Source organism: Callospermophilus lateralis, chromosome 3, assembly GCF_048772815.1.
Source record: "Callospermophilus lateralis isolate mCalLat2 chromosome 3, mCalLat2.hap1, whole genome shotgun sequence".
NCBI lineage: Eukaryota > Metazoa > Chordata > Mammalia > Rodentia > Sciuridae > Callospermophilus > Callospermophilus lateralis.
In genome coordinates, this window is record NC_135307.1 from 95551527 (window position 1) to 95575599 (window position 24073).

General features: G+C 33.8%; 1 protein-coding gene across 1 annotated transcript in view; it reads right to left on the reverse strand.

Annotated features, from left to right (window-relative positions):
• The window catches only part of Atp8b4 (ATPase phospholipid transporting 8B4 (putative)), a 216463-nt gene that overhangs the window by 60967 nt on the left and 131423 nt on the right, over positions 1–24073 (reverse strand). Inside the window, exons 12-15 of the mRNA XM_076848565.2 lie at positions 20556–20764; positions 17104–17147; positions 9492–9657; positions 1958–2146 (exon numbers count right to left, since the gene is read on the reverse strand). Of these exons, the coding sequence (XP_076704680.1) occupies positions 1958–2146; positions 9492–9657; positions 17104–17147; positions 20556–20764 (608 nt within the window). The remainder of the gene's footprint in view (positions 1–1957; positions 2147–9491; positions 9658–17103; positions 17148–20555; positions 20765–24073) is intronic.

Sequence of the window (24073 nt, forward strand, 5' to 3'; positions counted from 1 at the left end):
CCTGCCCAGTAGCACAGATATCACCAGGAAGCTTGTTAGAAATGCACATTTGAACCAACTGAATCAGAACCCAGAAACTGGAGCCCAGAACTTGTGTTTTGACAAACCCTTCTGGTGATTCTGATGGGAGCTAATGTTTGAGAACCATTATTCTAGGGGCACAAAGAATATGAAGGTGTCAAAAACAAGTTACCTACAATAGGTTAAGAGGCCAGACTTTAAAGACGACAAACCTGGGTTCAAATATTTTCTGTGTATCTGACTAGCTAAATGGCAAGTTGTGTGACAATCTTGGGTAAACTACTTAAAATTTCCTGCATCCTAAATGAGGGCAATACATTGTTGCAATTCAATAAAATAATTCATTATAAAGTGTTCAGTTCACTGGCAGGTTTTTAGTAAAAGGTAACTATTAATTGTAATTCAAACTATAGGAAGGATAATAGTCATGAGACTGTTCAATATTTGACATAAACTTTTATATAACTATAATTTAATCCATTGATGGCATCCAGGAGATGACTGAAAATGTGTATTTGGACCTTAGAGGGAGAATGAAGCTGAAGAACTATATAAGCAGGTCACAGAATTCAACCAAAACACATGAGTGGTCAAGATTGTCCTAGAAGAACACAAGGAAGTAAAAGAAAAGGATGACAATAATAAAAAATGGGATGAAAGAGAGCAGTCAGCAAAGGAATTTGAGAAAGAAAATGCTGTCCTAGAGGAGAACCAAGAGCCAAAGAGGTCACAGAGTCCAAAAGAAGGAGTAAAAAGAGAAGATCAGACTGGGGTGTAGCTCAGTGGTAAAAAGCACTTGCCTAGCAAGCATGGGCCCTGGGTTTATCCCCAGTACTGCAAAAAATAAAGGGAAAAAAAAGAAAAGAACAGTAATATAAAACATTATCAGGTTTATAAGTATATATATATATATATATATATATATATATATATATATATTGTAGTTTTAAAAGGTTATGGAAATATCTGAAAAGATATTCCTTTTTGTGCAGAGGAAACAGAAGTCTAACCCTACTAGGCAAACTGACCTTGAGAAATTCATCTGTAACAGAGAGCAGAATGGGTTGGTGGACTCAGTGCACATCACAACATGAAGAATATTTTTAAGGAAACAGGATGATGGTGGAGTTGTGGGATGAAAAAAGGAGCCAGTGGGGGAAAGATCAAAGGCACAAGCAAGAAGGGAACAATCAGGGATAGCAAATGGCACCAGGTAGAACCTTCAGTTTGAAAAGGAAAAAGAGCAATTGTTCTCTGGTCAATAAAGAGTATCAGTAAAGATATCTCTCAGAGATGAAGTGGGTATGGGAAAAACAGTACATTGATAGAGTATATTTTTGAGGGCATCAAAAGAGCACTGGGGATTAGCACTGGGTTAGGAAAGCATGGATTCGTTGTGGTGCTGAATAGTGTTAGGTGATCCTCTCCAACAATGGGTTGAACAGAGAGGATGAATACTGCTGAGGAGGAGCTACTGCTGATGTTCACACCAGCTAGCACATGCCAAGCAATTCAGAAACTCATCCTGAGTCAGTACTATGAAGGATAAGATGAATGGACTCTGCTGTCATACTGTCTGGGTGTGAACTCTCAGTCTGCCTCTTTAGGCAAGTTATTCTACTTCTCTATGTCTATCTGTAGAACAGGCATTACATTACATAATAAGGTAATACCTACCTTATTATGGTTATTGTGACAATTTAATCAGTTAATTCAGGTAGAGTAGTTAGAACAATTCTGGGCATACAGTAAACACTTACTAAATGATAAACATTAGGCATGTATTAATACAGATTTGAGACTAAGTTGAAGATCACAGGAGTTCATTCACAAAAATAACTCTCAGCATATAGCCAAGAGTGAAGTAATTTTTGAAAAGCATCAATATAACCATAGTACTATCAAAAGATCAAAAATAATCTGGTACCAACCATACCTATGACAGACATTCTTTTTCTGATATTGTTGAAATCCAAAAAAGCCAGCAATTGATAAGTGACTAGTGTTCCCAATTCTTCTATTGTTATTGTCTCTGGGGTCCGAGATTTAAAAATGAACCCAAAATTTCTAGCAGCAGTTACCAGAGCCCCTTCATCAGGTGATTGCACTTGGTAAATCAGCTGTCCTAAAAGGGAAAGAAACAAATGTGTCAATACTGAGAATAATTTCTAACAATCATAGAATTCCAATGCCAATCCCAACTCATTCTTCAATGACCAACTCAAGTGTCAGCTCTAAAAATCTTTCCTACACTTAGATCTTCCTAATTCCCCATCAGCTGAACCAGGTGTCTATCCTCTGGATTAGCACAAAGCTCCATGCGCAGCACCATTCAGCCCTTATCATCTTGTAGCAAAATATCCACTGTCGTTTGCTCTCCACATTCTATAAGTTTCTTACATCAGAGACCACCCTTTTGTGTTTTAGTGACTACAAATGAACATGAAATATTTTAACATATACTAACTCACATAATCCTCAGGTAAATATTATTAAATTATTATTTCCATCTTATGCCTGTGGGACCTAGAGCTGAAAGAGATTATATGATTTTTGGCAAGATCATACAGCAAAAAAGAGAGGGAGCATATATTCTGAATTTCACTTCAGGTAGCCACTAATGACCATTTTATGAGACTGAATACAAAACAACCCACTGAAATGTCAGGAATCAAACCAGCTTGTTAATACTTGTTACTTGATATTGTGTGTGTAGGAGGAGGGGTAAGAGAGGAGAGGAGAGAAAAAAAATGAGATAACAATGTTAAACTATTCTTTTAAATTTATATATAAAAATTATATAATGGTTATAAAAATGAATTAGAAAAAGCAGGTAGAGCTACATTCATGTATGCCAATTTATAGTGATGTTCAAGATAAATTGTTTAGAAAGCAAGTTGATATTAATGTATGCACTCTGGTTCCTTTTTGTTTAAAAAATCCCTACTCATCAGCATGTATTCTTAATATATGCATATGAGCCATTACAAAAAATGAAATTATATATACCAAATGTTATCACTAATTACCTCTGCAGGGATGTGATGGAGGAGTTTCGGAAAGATGATTAGCTTTGCCTTTGTAAACCTTTGATTTGCATTGTTTTACTTGATACAGTAGTCATGAATTAACATTTGAAATTCAAAAAAAGGAAAAGACTTAAAGCAATTACTATTCTACTTATGAATTGATATAACTTCCACTCCTGGCAACATGGTGAATGGGATGCCAGGACCAACCAATTTTTCTGCAAATAACTCTAAAATGATTTTAATATTTTTTAATATATCCATTAACTGGAAAGCAAGAATTTTTTAGGTCAGAGATTGAAAAAAAATAAAACAGATAGGATTTTTTAAAAAAAGAATTACTATAGCCAGCTTTTGCTTTGAGGGCACTTTCCAAATCAGGAAAGCTAAAATTTTTCTTTTTCTTTTTTTGTATTCAGGATTGAACCCACAGCCTTGTGCATGCTAGGCAATTACTCTGATACTAAGCTATATCCCCAGTCCTTTTGAAATTTTATTTTGACACAGCGTCTTGCTAAATTGAACAACTTGGCCTTGAATTTGCAGTCTTCCTGCTTTAGCCTCCCAAGTAGGTAGGATTACAGGCATTCACTTCCACACGGTCTACTTGACCCAGGAGAATTTGATCATTGATTTTCAGTTTCTCAAGTGTTGGATTAGAAAAGATATAGCTAGGGCCTATCCAAGGTAAGAAGTCATCTTGTAAAACTGAGTCCTCCAAAGACTACTCTCTTAGTATAGGGGTAAATTAGAAATTTGTGTCCCTTTGAAGAAGAGGTACAATGAAAATTGCCTATCTAGAACCCTAATTATAAAGAGAAGGGGAAAAATCTGAAAATTTATTATCAAAGACCAACTCTTACATATATCTTCCTCCTGAATTCACAATATCCAGGTGGCCTAAAAACAAAATCAAGTTGAAAAATTAGTTTTGAGATGTTCCCGCATTAAAACATTGATTAAAGTGGGCTGAGACTGTAGCTCAGTGGCAGAGTGCTTGCCTAGCATGTGTGAGGCACTGAGTTCCATCCTTAGCACCATACAAAAAATAAACAAAGGAAAAAAGGCCTGTTGTCTATCTACAAATACAAAAAAAAAATTAAGAAAAAGAACATTGATTAAAGGAACTTTAAATCCTTCTTAGAAGAATAAATTGAACCAAGGAATTTCTACAAATAAAATTCCAAGAAAAAAAATGTCAGCTCACAGTAAAAAGTATTAAAATGTGTATAGTGAGACACAATGAGAACCATCAGATAAGAGAGAATAAGATCTGCAAAAGCTTAGATAATGGAATGATCTGAAATAACATATGCAATATATTTTATAGACTTCGAGGTATAAAATTAAGGCATGCGATTAAGCAGATTTGGAAAAAAAACTGTAGAAAGAATTTATTGGACTGGGGAAAAACAGATAAAATTCTGGAATATTTTACAGACAGACAAAGATATGGCAAATAAGGGAATAGTTAAAAAGTATAGAGGATAGCATGAAAATATTTAACACTGAAGACCCAACATGACAAAGAAATGGACCAGAAACAATATTTGAAAAAATACATGGGTGAGAACACTACAGAAGTGATGAAAGATAACATTCTACAGATTCAAGAATCTCAATGAATCCCAAGTGATATAATTTTTTTAAAAAATATCATAGTTATAAAAGTAAACTTTAAGTCAATAGATGAGACATAGTATAATCATTGAAGAACATAGAAACTAACAAATATATAAAATGAATCAAACACTAACTATGAAAACAGCAAAAATAACATTTGTGGGTTTGAAAAAATTAAAATACATGGCAAGGATATATAACAAGTATATTATATAAGTCAGGACAGGGTTGAAGAGTATTAAGATACTTGTCTTGTTCAAAAAAAGGTTTAAGCTTTTATAAGTTAATTATGCTATAATTTCTAGGATAACCACTAAAAGAATACAAATTAGGGTATATTATTTCCAAAAAGAAGAGAATAAGAGACAACATGTGAGGCAAATATAAAATATAAAAGAGATGGTAGAAAGAAATCTAAATATGTAAACAATTGCCTATTCAATACATATAAGTTAAATATATCAACAATAAATGAAGGCAAATGGATTAAATATTCCATTTATCCTTGGGGAAAAAGATAGACATTAAAGGATGGAAAAGCTAAACAATACAAATATTAACAAAGGGAAAACACCTATAACTATATTAATATCAGATAAAATAAACTTTAAGACCAAAAATATTATTAGAGGATCAGTATATATTGATAAAGATTTTAATTTAATGACTATATGACTACTTATATAAACTTAAAACATGAACATTGGTAAAACTGCAAATGTAAATATAAAAATGCACAATGATAATTGATGATTTTAACATCTTGTCATTGAGAACTCAAGTAGTTAACATTATCCAAAGAGAACTAGACTGAATAATACTATTAACAACATTTATCTATTGGATAGATTTAGAACCTAGTACCCAATTACTATAGAAAACACATTTATTTCAAGCACACATTAAGCATTTGTATAAATGAAACATATGCTAGGCCATAGATAGAGTAAACCCCACAAATTTTAAAGGATTAAAACAGTTAGGCAGTAAGAAAAAATTTAATTTAAAAAATTTCTTTTATTATCATCCACTAGAAAATAAGAAAATATCCCTGGACTTTTCATTTTTCTACTTTGGAAATTTCATCCTGGTAAAGAAACTGAGAACAGCAACTTCTCCAAATAAACTTCCTCATGAAACAAATATCACATACTCAAAAGCAATACTCTCAACCATAAATTATATAATCATATAATTTTAAGTGTGTTAGATTTGGGTTCTGTTCTTTTTCATAACTAACATTTATACAGAAAAGTCTATGTTTTTCAATGTACTTTAACATATGTGGATTTATTTTAATTTTTAAGCTATATATCCCAAAATTAAAACTTGAAAGGAAAGCAAGTACAATTTTTCCTTACTCAGTAACTCATCCTTCACTTACAATTTGATATCTCAAAGCAAGAAATAGAAACAGTTGAAATGATATGCATATCTAACTCTCCTCATTTCAATAATCCTTTTAAATGACAGAGGGGCTATTAACCTATATCCACTAGAATGGTTAACATTTTTAAAAGTGATGACATTAAGGGTTGGTTAACATGTGGAGATACAGCAACTCTCCTACATTGATGAGAAAACAATGTAAAATTCTTCAATCATTTTTATAAAACAGTTGGAAGTTTTTAAGGCTAAACATATATCTATACTATGACCTGGCAATTTCCATTTCTAAATAATTACCCCTCCCCCCCCCAATTAAAACAAATGTTTTTAAAGACATAAAAATGTGTGTGTGGTAGCTTTACTCACAAAAGCCCAAGGTTGGAACCAACCCAAATATGCTTCAACAGAGAACTGGAAAAAAATTATAGTATATTCATTCAATAGAATATTACTCAGCTATAAAAAAATAAACTATTAACCAATATAACAACACAGATGAATGACAAGAACAGTACACTGTGTAAAAGAAGCCAGACACAAAAGAATACACACTGTATGTTTCTATTTGTATGAAGTATAAAAATAGGCAAAATTCATCTTTAATGATAGAAACCAGGGCAGTGGTTGATTGGGCAGGGGTTGTGGGCACTGAATGGAAAAGGACATGAAGAGTTACTCTGGAGTAATGGAAGAATTTTATATCTTCACAGGAATGGTGGTTATAAGAGCCTGTGTAATTGTCCAATTTCGTCAAACTATACATTCATTATCTGTACACTTTATTACATTTAGTTATGTCATAATTTGAAAAAATTAAATGATACTAAAAAATGAATATTCTCAGTAAACTGCAAATTTGAGAAAATTCTGGAAAATAAAATATAGATTTGATCAACAAAGGGAAAACATAGAAAAAACCAGCTCAAAACATTTGCAAAAGAAAATGAACACAGAGGTTAAAACAATTCCCATAGATTCTCCAAACTCAGCCAACAAGTGAGAAGAACAGAAGTAGTCGTGAGGACATCATTAGTAAAATTTATTTACATTTAGCACTCGGGGACCATTTAGGTTCCCCCTTCCAGCTTACTCTGAATAACAGGCTGGAACAATATTTGTCCCAGGATAAAAACCTTGAAAATGTTTCTTCTAAACTAAGTATATAATTTCTTCTAAACTAAGTATATAATTCACCTCAAGAAGTCTCCAAGATTTGAGTCCTGGGATTGGAATCCAAAACTGAGCAGAACCTAAGGCAACTTCAGAGTTCCATAAGGATAAGAGAAAGAAAAGAAGGGAAGGAATTCATCAGCAGATTTACATACAACATTGTCTCAAATATAGGTTCTGACAGACTGCTAAGTACCCTATCTGGAAAGCAAGATAGTATCCCCAGAGGGTGTCAGGAATCCCAGGAGGGAGAAACCTCACATCCAGGAGACAAACTACAAGGTGCTGTTTCTCCTGTACAGTCTCAGGAAACAGCTGCTACATCACAACCTACATTCACCAAACAAAGGTTCTCAAACACAAATAAGAGCAAACAACCACAAAATTTGAGAACAACATGAAAGTCAGACACAGAACTCAAAAACACAGAACACTCGATAAAATGAGTGTTTTAACCAAATAAACAAAAAATTTTAAATTAAGTATAATTAATATCCTCAAAGAGGTCTAGAGAATATCATAACATTAAATGGAAAACAGATTGCTATTAAAACAAAATAGAATTTTGGAAATGAAATAAACTCAAAGGCAGAGATAAAAGAAACTTACTTAAAGGCATATTCCCAGATGGAAATATAACCATTCCTTATTGGTGTCAATATCATAATGATTGGTTCAAGTCACAAATATAATTATGTGAACCCCAAAGCTATTAAAATCTGAGGAATGGGTTAATCTAGCATCATCAAGGACAAAACTAGGACTTGCGTGTAGTCCCAATAGGGAAGAAAATAGCAAATAATAATGAACACACACACACACACAATCATCCTCTATCCACATGTCATTGTATAGAAGTGTTTATGTACACATACACACATACTTATAAGTCATGTATGTTTCACTTTTTAGTTGAAATTACTTGGGTAGTAATTTTGATATTTCTCGATATTTGGTAATTGAAAGAAACAAAACATATAAATGGAAAGGATAGGGCTTCATTTAAGGAAGCTGATTCAATGTAACATTATCTACCCGCCTCACAGCTTCAAAATTTAAAGTAGTCCCGCTACTTTTGCTCTCTTCTCTGAACCCTGAGTCTCAAACAACCATGTTGTAAGTAGGAGGATTTGCTTGTATGGGGACTGAAAGTATTCTAATATTAATGTAAAGTTATCCCTATTTGGGGAAGATTCTTTTTTTAGTATTACTTATTTTTTGTTTATATACACCACCAGGATAACACCCTGACATAATCACAAAAGCATGGAATACAACCCACTCCAATTCAGTGGCTAGCACTTCCCTCCCGCCCACTTCCCGGTGCTCCCTCTACTCCATGGATCCCTCTTCGATCCATTTAGAGTCTGCTTCTTTTTTTATTAGTGTCCTGTGTATAAACACAACGCCAAGACCCGCTGTGCCACATCATGCATGCACATACAAAAGTTCCATCAGAATCATTCCACTGTTCCTCCCTTTTCCCATCCCTTCTTCCTTCTTCTCAATCCCCATTGTTCACTCTACTGATCTTTCCCCTATTTTGATGAAATTCCCTCTCCCATTTTTTTCCTTTGTCTTTCTTTTTTTAAAAAATTTTTTATCCCCCCCAATCCCCCCTTATTTGGGATTAACTTCCCAATATCAGAGAAAACATTCAACCGTTGACATTTTAGGACTGGCTTATTTCACTTGGCATGATAGTCTCAGGTTTCATCTATTTACTGACAAATACCATAATGTCATTCTTCTTTATGGCTAAGGAATACTCCGTCGTATATATCTACCACATTTGTTTTTATCCATTCATCTGTGGAACAGCATCTAGATTGGTTCCATAGCTTAGCTATGCTGTGAATTGTGAATTATGCCGCTATAAATGGGAAGATTCTTTCTAAGCATATGCCTGGTGGGCCTCTGCATCTATTAGACATGCTTGACTATGTAATTCAACTGTATTTCTGTGTTTGTTCTGGGTACCCGAAGCTCAGAGGCAAATATGGTGCTCAATTATAAGAAATATTTCATCCCCTTAGACTGGCATATTTGGGTCCTCACCTTTCCATTGACACTATCTCTTTTTCTTTAGTATCCCCATATTTTAAAAAAGCATTCGGGATATAAACAAATAAAAAGAAAAGCTAGTAAAGGGTTAAACCCCTAATGCAATGTTTCAGCCTAAATTCAAAATCCTTCAAATTTAACATTGATTTTTATTTTAAAAATAAGGCTCACCACTCAGCCATATGTTTCACTTACCTGCATTATTCTCTTCTGACATTACAGTGTGGCAGAGAGCAAGTAACCTAAGGAATTCATGTACTTGGGGATCTCCCAGCTTAATAGATTCCATCAGACTGTGGTCAAACAACTGAAATGTTCTCTTAGCTTGAGATTTGACTGAGAAATCCACAGATTCTTTTTTCTGCAGGAGAACAATAACAATATAAAAAAGAACTATAGATCTCATTCCAACAACAACCTTTTAAAATGTTAAATTACTTCCTCCAAGTATTTCTAGTGTTTGTATGGTATTGCAGCTTCAAATGCCCAGTGCTAAAAGGGATATTTCATCATCACTATTAAATGTAATCTTCTCATTTCAGAATCTGCACCAAAGCAATGAATGTACCAAAAGTATACAGAGAAGAAAAATCTACAATGTTCAAACGCTAAATACAAAAATCCCAGAAAACAAAATCTACTTAATGGCAAAACCTGAACTCACTTGACAACAATATCTGACCTGGAATAGTAGCGTCTGATTATAGGCTTTCTTTTTTAGCCCAGTTAATACTTGTGAATTAATATTTTTCCAATGCAAAATTACCAATGTGCTTGATTACTAGGTACTTTCTCAGGTCTCACTGGAGATAAATGCATAATATAATGGCAGACACATCACAGTATCTTTCTACAAATGAGAAAGTTCTGAATTTCTAAACACATCTAGTCCCCAAGTTTGAGATAAAGGATTGTGAACCTGTATCTATTTTAGGAGCAAACCTATAGAAGGCTCTTCTCTGGACACTTACTTCTAAGGGTTTATCAGCTACAGAGCCCACACTGTGTCCCCCAGGACATCAGATGAACTTATGGAATTCTAAATTATGCATTTATGCCACTATTTTTGGATTTAAAAATATTAGACCTTATCTAAAAATTTCCTTCCACAGTTAAAGATTTAGTTCAAATCCACGTCTCCATTTTCCCTTTCCCTTTCTAATGACATACATATATTCCTGGTTTTAATGTCTCTACTGGTTCATTCTGTAACTTTAACATATGAAAGACTTCTGTTTTGATTGAGTTCATCAATTATAAACACTCCCTTATTTACCCACCTGCATCTCCTCTTCATGTCTCTTTCCTCTTCCAACCTCTCCATTCATATTTTTTTCTAGCTCACTATAAATGTTTAAAACACTCAGACCCCATACTGTAACCAAACTTAAATCCTTCTCACTGGTCTAAGGATTGATTCTAAAAGCAATACATGGAGTGTGCATAGTATGGATTTGAAATATTGCTCACAGAAAAGGCCAGAAGTGCACTTGACTACAAGGGTCTTTGTGGTCTTGTTCACTCAAGTATGATTGCAAAGTCTGCCTCTGGGCTACACCCTGGGATTTCCCTCAGTTATCCTCCTGGGCTGGAGTCAGTTTCTTCATCTCTTGCCATCCCTTTTCTTAATCCATTTCCTTATTTTATTGGGGCAGAAGAAAAAGATCATGGGAAGTAAATATTTTGAGTTGTTTGCCTGAAAATGCCTCTATTCTGCCCTCATACCTGTCTCATAGTTTGAGACACTTCTGTCTTTGGAAAGTTTTCAGTTCCTCTTTATCTTTAGAGTTTGATAATTCTTTTATAATTGTCTGTTCTTTCTCCTTAGAAACCACTTGCCTAAATTTTGCTTCTGCCAGCTAACCTTCCATTTTATCTTTATTCTTCTGTGTTTTGATTCTCTCCCTTCCCTCTACTTCTGGGAGAGTCTTTGACTTAGTCTTCCAGCCCTCTATTGTTGAATATATTATTTCATCACTTTTTTATTATTTCCAGGAGATTTGTTTGTTTTTCTTGACTGTGTTCTTTCCAAAGCATTGTGTTTTTTGTTTCATGGGTACCATGACTTCCCAAATCACTGTAGTGACATTAAAGTTCTTTAATTGATATTGCTAAGTTCAACTCTATTTTTAAAATCATATTAATTCTTATTGTTTCATGTATTTGGGTTTTTATATCTCACATTTTATCACAGATGTTTTGTTAATGTTACGTGACTTTCTATTGCCCATTCATCTCTAACACTGAAACTGATCAAATTCTTTATATCAGCAGGACTTGAGTGTCAGGTGTGCCTTTCAGATGAAGAAGAAGGAAGGTGGCCCTGTGACTTCAGGCCACTAAGTACCAGAATGTAGAAGGCATTTCACTAGGAAAAATACCCTCAGTTCTTGCCCTACTTCTGCCCAGAAAATCTGTGCTATTTGAAGACATCCTTGTTTGAGAGAAGTATTACTACATCTAAAGAATTTCAGTTAACTCCCACAAGGCCAAGGCTAGTTGAGTCAAGACACAGGTATAATACATAAAACCAAAGGAGGCATTTTTGTTCCACCTGTCCATTTGCTCATTCAATAAAAACAAAACAACAACAACAACAACAAAAATGCCCTTGATTTTTCATTATATATTGGGCACTCTTCTAGGTAATAGGAAAGTGAAACTCAGAAGAGAACAAGATAGATTTCTACTCTCATGGAGCTTATACCATCTTAGGTTTTGACTTTAAAAAAAAAAAAAACTCATCATTTAGATATTTGAAATACAAAATATAAGTCCTTCAATTTTTTGGAAAAGACAAAAGAATACTAAAAAGAGGTTATTTTAATAGTCACTCTAGTACTGAGCACATCTAATTTCCAGAGTTTCAAGATTTACTGACCATTCACTGTTTAACAGACAACCAGTGTACTTTGAAATACACACTCAATACAATCATCAAATATTCATCATGCACCCTACAATGCACCAGGCAGTGTTATGGGTTCTGGAAGTAGAGTGGTAAACCAGATGTCATCATTGCCCTTTATTAAATTTTCTCTTTTAAGGAAAAGCATCAAAAAACAAATGGTATAGTTTGATTATTCCTTTCAAAACTCAGGCTGTATTTAATTGCCATTGTAACAATATTAAAAGGTGGGACCTTTGAAAGACTCTCTTGGGGTGGGCTCCTAATAAAAGGATAAGTTCAGCAATATTTCTGTCTTGTGTGTGCTTACCTGTCCTACCATCATTTTGATGCAGCGAGAATACCTTCACTGAATGCAGCAATCAGAGATCATGTACTTCCTAGTCTCTAGAACTGTTATTCAAATAACCTTTAATTGTTTACAGTTTACTCAGTTTCTAATATTCTGTTATAGCAGAAGAAAATAGTCTGAGAACAGGCCATACAATGTAGTGACTTATGTGATGAAGCAAGCACATTGGACCAGGGTATCGAGGAAAGATCCTAGACAAGTAGAATCTAAGTTGAAGCTGGAGGAATGAACAAGAGTGAGCCATACAAAGAACTAGGGTCAGATGATTTCAGGCTAAGGCTATAACATTTGAAGAAGCCTATGTGAGAAACTGAATGTGATTCATTTGGAAAGACTTTAAGGAGTATGGTATGGCTGAGGCTTTAGTGCATGTGGCCAAAGAATCAGGAAAGAGAGAAAGGGGCCAAGTACTCAATGTATTTGTCTGCCAGAGGCCAAACTCTGCCAGACAATTACCAAAGCTCCCTTTTTCCACTTCTGAATGATTTGTCCATTGCACTCAAAGTGTCTCTGAAATTAGAAAAAGCAAGAATTTGTAGGCAGAGCACTGAAAGGTCAACAAATATTAGTCAGACTTTTAACATTATTGCTCATTACAATACAAAGATAGATTTCTACCTTGCCTTGCTAGAAATCACCAAGAGAGAGAGAGAGAGAGAGAGAGAGAGAGAGAGAGAGAGAGAGAGAAAGAAAGAGAATGAATTAGAAACAAACAAACAAACCTCCATTTTTAGGTAAATTAGTAAAACCTAAACCCATATCTCCTTGAATTAGGTGTAACTACAATCAAAGTAAGGGAAAAAAGATTACTGCATTAGGGTAAATGTGGAAGGTAAATCACTTCTAATTCAAAAATAAAATTTAAAAGATAAAACCATCCAAAAAATTATAACCAGGGCTGGGTTGTAGCTCAGTGGTAGAGTGCTCACCTCACATGTGGGAGACACTGGGTTCAATCCTCAGCACCACATAAAAATTTTTTAAAAAGGTATTGTGCACATCTAAAACTGAAAACAAATACTAAAAAAACTATAACTCAAACAATTGAAAGACACATAATACAAATAGATACAAAGTATGATAGAAATAACAAAAAGTAGACAAAGGAGAAGTCAAAAGTCTTCTTAAGTGCATTACATGCATTTAATTATTAAATTAGACAGTTATAAAATATTTTATATAATTTCAAAAGTAACCATTAAAAAATTCTGTAGAACTTACAGGAAAAAAAAAAAAGACAAACAGGAATCAAAGTATATCAATACAAAAAAAATCAACAAAATACCAAGGAAATGGCAATAAAGGAAAAGACAGACAAAAGAAATACAATGCCAAAAAAAAAACAAGCAACAAGACAGCAATAGTTAATCTTTCCATATCAATACTTATGTTAAGTGTAAATAGGTTAAATTCACCAATCAAAAAACAAAGATTCACTTAATGAATTAAAAATTTTAAAAAGATGACCAACTATGTGCTTCCTACAAGAAACACACTTTAGGTTTAAGGATACACATCAGCTGAAAGTGTAGCTATGAAGAAAAGGCATTCCACTTAAATGGAAAACAAAGATAGCTAGGGTGGACATATTTATAACAGGCCAAAAAGACTGTAAGGAAAAACAAAACATGACAAGAGACAAAGAAGCTCATTACCTAAAAAGGGTAGAAATTATATATGCAAAATCCAATATTAGAGCACCCAGACATATGAACAGTTTGACAGAACTTAAAAGAGAAATAGACAATATTACAATAACAGTATATGTCAATACTTCATTTCTGTTACTAGATAGAACATCCAGACAGAACATCAATAATGAAACCGAGAATGTAAACAACATTATAGACCAAACAGACCTAAAAGAAATGTATGAACATTCTATCCAACAAAAGAAAAATGCACTTTTGTCTCAAGTTCACAGAGTTCTTTCTTAAGAATAGATCACATGTTAGGTCACAAAAGAAATCTCAACAAATTTCAAAAGACTGAAATCATACCAAGTATTTTTTTTTCCTGACCACAATAGAATGAAACTAGAAATCAATAGCAGAAGGAAAAGTGGAAACTTCACAAAAATGTGGAAATTAAACAACACTTGAACAATCAATGGTTCAAAAAATTTTTTTAAAAAATTCAAAACTATCTCAAGACAAATGAAAACGAAAATACACTACACAAAACTCACAGGATGTAGCAAAAGTAGTACTAAGAAAGATATTCTTAAAAATAAATGCACAATATAAAAAGAAGATTTCAGCCTAACTTTATACTTCAAAGAGCTAGAAAAAGAAAAACAAAGACCAACATTACCAGAAGGAAAGAAATAAATGAAATTATTTATTACAGCAGAAATAGATGAAAGTAGATGATAATAGATGATTAGAGCAAAAAATAAATGAAATAGGAAAATTATAGAAAAAAAGCAACAAAACTAAGGGTTGGTTTCTTGAATAAATAAACAACAAAATTAGCCAACCTTCAGCCAGACTGTGATGGTTTGAATTTGTCTCCAAAAGTTCATGCGTTGGTATCTTAATTCCCAACGTGGCAGTGTTAGAAGGGATGGGGGTGCTAAGGGAGGTGTTTAGGTCATGAGGGTTCCCTCATGTATGCATTGAGGCCGTTCTCATAAGAGTGGGTTGGTTCTTGAAGGAGTATGATAAATGTGAGCTCTTTTACACATGCTTGCTTGCCTTTCCATTTTTCTACCATAAGATGAAGTAGCACAATGCTCTCATCAGATATTTGCTAAACCCATGCTCTTGGACTTCCCAGACTCTGGAACCATGACCTAAATAAACTTGTCCTTACAATTTACTATGTCTCAGGTATTCTATTGTAGCAGCAGAAAATGGACTAAGACAAACTAAAGGGAGAAAAAGAGAAAATTCAAATAAATAAAATCAGGAAAAAAAAAGAAAACCTATTACAACTGATGGCAGAAATGAAAGAGATCCTAAAAGACTACTATGAACAATTTTGTATATACAAACTGGATAAATAAGAAGAAATGGAGAAACATATAACCTGCCAAATCTAAATCATAAAGAAACAGAAAACCTGAACAGACCAATAGATAGTATGGAGACTGAATTTTAAACCTACAGTCCCAGCACTCAGGAGACTGAGGCCAGACTTGAGTCTAGAAGCTTGGAGACCAGCCTGGGCAACACAGCAAAACTCCATCTCAAAACAGCAACAACAATAAAAACTTCCAACAAAAAAGAAAAGAAAAAAAAACAAGATGACTTCACTAATGAAATCTACTGTACATTCAAGGAAGAATTAACGCTAATTCTACTCAAACGCTTCCAAAAATTGAAAAGGGAACACACTTAAACTCATTTTCAAGTCATCATTACCTTGACACCAAGTCAAAGATACAATAAGAAAAAAAAACTATAAGTCAATATCTCCAATGAACATAGCTACAAAAATCCTCAACAAAATATTAGCAAATTGAATCTAATATCACATTAAAAAGACCCTATACCACAAGTAAATGGGATTTACCCCTGGGATGCAAGGATGGTTCAACATATGAAAATAAATCAGAGTGAAACACCACATTAATAGAATGAAGAATAAGAACCATATGACAATCTGAATAGATTCAGAAAAGGCATTTTACAAAACTTAATGCCCTTTCATAACAAAGACTCTCAACAAAAGAGGAAGAGAAGAAAAATATCTCGACATAATAAAGGCCATACATGAAAAGCCCACCTCTAACATCACACTCAACAGTGAAAAACTGAGAGCTTTTCCTCTAAAATCAGGAGCAAGGCAAGGCTGTCCACTATCATCACTCCTTTTTAACATAGTACTATAAGTCCTATCCAGAACACGTAGATAAGAAAAAAATTAAAGCCATCCTAATTGGAAAGGAAGAAGGAAAGTATCCCTGTCTGAAGATGTGCAGGATCAATTGTCACAAATTCTAAAGAGGGGCAATTTGCAACATCTTCAGAAATGAAAAATGCACATACATTTTTATTTAGTAATTCCATTTCTAGAAGAGGATGCTATACTCTTAAATAACAATATACCCAGTTTTTTCTGTATTTTCTCTACTAGCAAAATATTGAAAATATTTGAAACTTCCATTAGTGTTTTCTTACGTAAGTTGTGGGACATCAATACAACAGAATATCATTTGACCATTAAAAGAATATGTACTTTTCAAAAACTGATCCAAAAAGATCTCAAAGACATGTAGTATTGAAAAACAAAGTTGAAGAACAAAGTATCCATTACACTACCACCTATGTAAAAAATGAGGAAATATATTTGCTTGTATATACATATATATTTCTAAAATAATTTTAATAATGAAAACATTAAAAAAATTTAAAAGCAGAGAGAACTCTGTGGTTGGGGGACCTAGAAGTGAAGAAATTTAGAACCATGTGGATCTATTTAATAATGTTATGCTTTAAGATCTCATCTGGTGATAGTGGAAATCAGACTTCTAGGAACTTATATTTTAAAAACACATACAATTTGAAATTAAAACTAAGAATGAAATTTTATCTCTTCCTTACCTTAGTTATTTCTTTCTTATGCTCCACATCATCATGTACTTCTCCTGCCAAAACAAAAATTGAGAAATAAAAGTAAATAAAATTGAAACTAGATTTACATATTTAAAGAATACACTTACTTTTTCAAGCACAATTAACGGATGGCAATATGAATTCAAACATAGGAGTCTTTGTACCCTTGAAAATGGGAATTAAGGCAGAGAGGTACTCAGGTGGCCCAAGAACTAAAGTGAAGTAGACATTAAAACAAAATATAAAGTTGGAATCATGTTTGTCTGCAAATTTTGTCATTTCATTGTTACAATGCCTCTAATGCTTGAAAGAGACAATTTTTTGTCTTCCCTATTACTCCCACTGTCAGATAAACTAAAATGAAATCCTAGCCAGAACAAGCCCCTTAGGTATAGAGCTTAATGAGTACATCTTTTCTATCTGATCTCACCCCCTCCCTCTCTCTTTTTTTGTGCCTGGAACCCAGGGGCGCTTAACAATAGAGCCACATCCCCAGCCCTTTCTTTAAATTTTTGAGACAGGGTCCTGCTAAGTTGTTTAGAGCCTCACTAAATTGCTGAGACTAGCCTAGAACTTGTGATCCTCCTGCCTCAGCCTCCCAAGTCACTGGGGATGCAGGCAAGCGTCACTGTGCCTGGCTTTCTATCTCAGTTTCAAGCCAGATATATTGGTGAATATCATATCAAATTAGCACGTAAGCTTTAAAAAAAAGTCAGTGCCTCATAGGCAGAGAACATAACCACCTATATGCCAGAAACTTAAAGTTAACTTTCTTCTTAGTATAAAGTTGATCATAGATGTTAGAAATGCAGGACACTTGTAATAGAAAATAAAATTCACTAAGCCCCATCACCCAGAGATAACCATGATTTGCAGGGGTTTGTGAGTGTGTGTGTGTGTGTGTGTACGTACACACACACACACACACACACACACACACACATATATATATATATATATATATATATATATATATATATAATCATATTGTTTTTAATTTATGGTTCTTGCTGTTTATCATGAAAAGTATGAGAATTTCTTCTATAATTAAAAGTTCTTTGTGGATCTATTTTGAAGGGTCAAATAATAACCCATTGTTACATTTTAGCATAATTTATTTTAGCTTTTCCCTACTGTGGAGCATTTTAGATTTTTCCAACTTTTCCTTGGTATTTGAAAGTTTAATACCATTTATAAGGATTTTATTTCTTGCAATAATAATAATAAGTTACCTGCATCAACCTTGAACCAGCCACTTACATTGTCAATAATACTTATAACAAACTTTCAAGATGAAAATTTCCATTCCTGTTATATGGGTGAGGAAACTGCATTACAGAGTTCAAAATGACAGACTAAATTAAAACTAAAAAGTCAGCATGGTGGGTTTTTGAACCCAAGTTTCTCTCTCTGCACTACACAATACTGAGATCACAAAACACTCCACAAATAGTTATTGATTGTTTCTCTGGGGTCCAAGTCTGGATTTGGAATGCTGAGCTCTTGCTGTGCATAATAAGCCTAGCCAAGCCCCTGGAATTTAAATCTCAAACTCACTATGGTTATGTTCTTGTCATTACCACACATGTACTCACTATAATAAAATGATGGGAAAAAAAGAAGAAGAAAATATGTGTCTTTGTGTTAAATGGTTTCCCTGCAGAAAGCCCATGTATAGGGCTAGTGATGAAAATGATGAAAAATTAAAGTCCAAGAGGTAATATTTCTGATCTAGAAAAAGAAGGTTTAGACAAAGCAGAGTGGAATATCAAATTTTCCCAAGGCCAAGATCTATGACATAAATAAGCCCAAGTTATAAGAAAATAAGAAAAACTGATTCTGAAACCTTCTGGGACCACTTTAGTGAGAATATATTTTATTGGCCCTATAAGTGCATTATAAATTATAATGGCAAATAAATTAGGGGTCTAAAGAGGTTACTTAAGTTTTTCAGTTACTTTCCTGCATTTTATGATGGAAATTGCAAGTTATCATGGGATTTATAAATTTCTAGAGCTGCAAAGATCTTGAGATATATACCTGTGAAAGCCGAGGGCCTTCTCTAAAACCAGTCATGCTGAAATAAGCACCACTATGAAGGAATCTTGGTCCACATAAGTGATAATTTCTTCTAAGATTGCCTCTTAGAAATAACCAATATGTAAGAAAAGAATACAAAAGAACCCCCAATTTCAAAATACCTCTAATACTCTAAATATTTCCTATTTAAATAAGCCCACTATTTGGATTAAGGCAGTATTTTTAGAAAGCCTCTAAAATAATGTCAAAGAAAAGATTTTTTTAAAAATTTTTTGTAGTTGTAGATGGACAGAATGCATTTATTTTATTTATTTTTATGTGATGCTAAGGATGGAATCCCGTGCCTCACACATGCTAGGCAAGCACTCTGCCACTGAGCTACAGTCCCAGCCCAAAGAAAGTTTTATGGAAAGGTTCTGTGCCATTTGCCAGTCATTATGACACTGACACAATGCAGCTGAGGATTTGAGAAAGTCTGGGTGGGAAAGCATCTTGTTCACTACCAGAAAAGAAAGGAGAGAAAGCTGGGGTAGATGAGAGCTGCAGGAGCCACAGTGACCGTGGATTATGGCAATGGGCATAACAGAGAGTAGTCAAAAGGCAGCAGTGTGCAGACATCGACTTCCTGTATTTCTTGGTTTTGTTCAGGGTCAAATCTTGCTTTAAAATATTGGGCAATGGATGAAGTTTCCCATCAGGAGACAAAGGAAAAGTTTCCCTTACTTGAATTTTCTGAACTTTCCGAGAATACAACAAAAGGTTCCACTGAGTTCTGTGCTCTAGGCAGAAGGATGTTTGCTAACTGGCCATCCTCAGGTAAAAAGAGTCCCAAATAAATATAATTTTTGAAAACCCAAGTACAAAGCATTTATCCTGATGAAAGTATACAAACAGGAAGTTAGATTGATGAAATAGCTTTTCCGGCCAAACAAGGTAGCCCTGTGAAGTGTGAATTCTCAGGGAATGAATAATAAATTCTCATGAACACATTTACTAATGTCAATCCCAGATCTGATAGCAAGCAAACATAAAATACTGCTTTACCAAGATAAACAAAGCTGCAAACTTGTCCTCCCTGAAATGTGGGCCTGTTGAACCCTGCAGAGCAGGATCACCCAAATTAAGTACGGAATAGAATTTTGGAGAGTATCATTTCTAAGCCCCTCTCCATCCATGAATGGTAACAAATCCAAGTTCCATCTAAATTATTCAAAATTTATCCAGTAACTTTTTACTGAGTGTTTATTCCATGTCAAGTGGTACTGGTGGTTCCCTTATTAATAATAAAGCCAGTGATGGTTTCAGAGGGTTTTTTTTCCTTTTAATTTTAAAAAGGCTGTTATTTGTTAATTTAATGAACATTAACAATATCACTAAAAATGGGGAACTATTTCTCTTACCATAAATCTTCCCATTGATGGAACATTTTTTAAAAGTCATGATGTTTTGAGTGAGAGTACCCGTTTTGTCAGAGAATATGTACTCAATCTGGCCCAGTTCCTCATTGAGTGTGGTTGTCCGAGCTTCAGCAGGTGTTGCTTTCCCAGAGTAATACATCTTCCGATCCCAGTTTATAAAATAACTGTGTCCCAGACGAATTACTTCCACACTGTGGTCCATTAAAATGGAAAAAAAAGAAAAAGAAAAAAGAAATGCTCCATCAATTTTGGAACATGCAAAGCTTTGCCAAAGAAAGAAGTCTGCCAAAGTCCTCAGAGTTTAGAAGAAAATGTGATGCTCTGTCCCTAGGTCCTAGTGATCTTCAAAAGCATCTCAGTAGAAAATCTGTTCATAAACTCAAGTTTCTAAGTCATTTCCTTGAGCACCATAAAACAATAAGGATGGCTGAGCAAAAAGCCTTAGGGAACGATTCAGGTTCTCTAATTACATTAAACAAGCCCAGTGAAGATTTCTGTGTAACATTAGTTTGCATCTCTTCCTATATTTTAGAGGAAACTAATATTATTAAAGATGTTTGTCATATGTTCAGTCTAAAGAAATGTGTTCTGTCCAATACACTGATGTGGTTTCATTTTGCCAAAAGAAGTAAAAAGTTACATCCCCATGAAGCACTAAACAAACCGTAACAAGTATTGAGTGAAAGGTGAATTGTTATATTACCAATCTATCCATTTACTAGCAAAAGAGCATTGCTTCATGTTCTAGGGATGATATACAACTTCCAAACTCCAGAAATGAAACTTCTGTGGCCAAGAGCAAGAACTCTTCCAGTGTTTGTCACAGATAATGCCAAACTGATTTCCCAAAAGGCTATAACAATATAGGCATCTACCATTAGATTATGGAGAACTATCTTTTACTATACATCAATTCAAACACCATCTCATTATATTTTATTGCCATTTATTTTCTCATCAGTGAACTGAGCACTTTTTTCAAATTTTATTGGCTGACTGTATTTCTTCTTGGAACTATCTAATTTTATCTGCCTATTTCATTTTTTCCTATTCTGATATTAGTGTATTTCTTATTAATTTATAAGAATTACAAAGATATTAAAGCTATTATTATCTTCATCAAAAAACAATGCAAGTATTATACCCAATTTAATAATGTTTTTAATAATGTTTCAGTTTTTTCATTAAATGTTTTCTCTTTTTTATTAAAAAAGGACTAAACTTTATTGACAAACTGCTGCAGACATTTTTACATAAGTTTAAGCTACCAATTTAGGAAGACTTACACATGTAGCATTTAATCTTTATAGAACAAAATGGGAAGATGGTACAAATCCAATTAGGACTTTAAATTATGTACAAAGTGGATTTTGATTGTTTTCTCTTTTTAATCAATCAAAATTTTATAGTTATTCTTTGTAGGTTTTTGCTTAAATAGGCCTTCCCTGTGCAGAGATTGCATATACAGACATCTGCATTTTTCTTCTAGTTTATACTGAACTTTTTTCCATATTTAATTATTTATCCCATTAGGAATCCAGTAACTAAGGAGCTAATTTCAATTTTTCCAAACAGAAAGATTTTTTAATCACCACTTTTTGGACAGCTAGACCTTTGCTTATTAGGTTAGAATGCTTCCTACAACACACATAAACTATTTTATTCACTAGAATCTGGTTTATGATTTCAGTTTTGTTAATTGATGTCACAATCTATCTTTTGTTTTCATTATTGTAAATTTATAAAACCCAACAATACCTGGGAAGAGAAAAGAGCAACTTTGTTTTCTTCCTTTTCAAAAATTCTTTGCTGTAATCACTCATTTTCTTCCTGCTAGAATCAATGCATTCATCTAAATAAACTTTTTTTGTTTGAAGTGCTGGGGTTCAAACACAGGGCCTTGCACATTCAAGACAAGCTCTTTACCACTGAGCCCAGCCCTCTAAATAAACTTTAAAATCAATATATCAGTTTTCCTAGAAAATTTATTTGGGATTATTTTTTTCTTAGGTCTATATTAAAATTTTTCATTATTTGAAAAGCATTTATCTTCATAAAACTAAATACAACTTCAAGAAATAAAAACCCAGCAATTAGAATTTTAAAAGTACCTCTGTCAGTAACAAGTCTTAGTTTGTTTTGTTTTGCTTTGTTTTTCACATAGGTCCACTCCATGGCTTTATAAATGTGTTCTTGGACATAATATCTTTTTATTGATAGGTTTTTAAATTATTGTTGCCCTGAAGGAAAACTTTTAATTTTAAAAAATATTGCTCACATAAACAAGTACTTAACTGAATTATCGTACTAAGAATTGCATTAATTATTATTTTGATTTTCTAGTTTTATAGTCATTATACGTGACTTTTTTCTAATAGGTTTATTGCAGTTGCAGCTTTATGTCTTACTTTGTTCATTGATATTGCAGTTCATGTCTTTGCACATTAACAAAGGCATTCAGAAGAACATGAAATAGTAATGGTAGTTGCAAAGACTAATAGCTTATTTGTGAAATTTCTGCTCTTAGTGAAAATTAAGTTTTATAGTTTTCTCATCTATAAACCAAGAAAGTTAGACTAGATGACACCAAGACCTTCTGATCATTAAACTCTATGCTTCAAGTTCTAAAACCACATTTTCCTTTCTAAATGGGTATGGTGCCCATTCATTTTTAACTATTTGAATGACAACACTTTTTTCTCCTAAACTAAAATCACACTATGACTATATAGAATCATATAAAGATAAATAAGTCATACTCATAATAAATACATACATGTATTTGTGCAAAGATTTTCACGTATGATTTACTCTTCTGTATATCCCACCCCCTGCATACTTTGTAAGTTCCTGGCTAGCTGGTTTGATTCAGCTTTGTTTTCTTTATTTCTCCCTCTCAAAAAGCATTAACACTCCTTTAACAGGCCAGGGGCAGAGTGTTGCTGTCACAGGTGATCAGTCAGTGTTGATGAATGAATCCTGGCCCTCTCGTCTCCAATTTCACCAATAGGACATTAAGACTTGAAAAGTTAAGTGACTAACCTAAGATCACTCACAGAGCCAAGACTGGAATTCCAGTATCTGGTAAAGCCAATGTGAACTTGGCTCCAAGAATGATATTATATAGGAATTTCCCCTTATCTGAGGTTTCACTTTTCATTGTTCCAGTTGCCAAAGTTTACTGCATCTAAACATATTAAATGGAAAATTCCAGAAATAAACTGTTTTAAATTGTGAACTGATATGAGTAGCATAATGAAATCTCACACCACGCTGCTCTTTCCCACCTGAGATGTGGCTCATCCCCTGTCTAGTATGTCCAGACTGTACACACTACCCTCTCAGTTACCTCAGAGCCATCTTGGTTATCACATTGACTATTGTGGCATTACAACACTTGGTTCAAGTGACCTTTACGTCTTAGCCTAATGCTATGTCACAGCCCTGCATCACTCATCTCACTTCATCTCATCATGTAGGTATTGTATCATCTCACATGA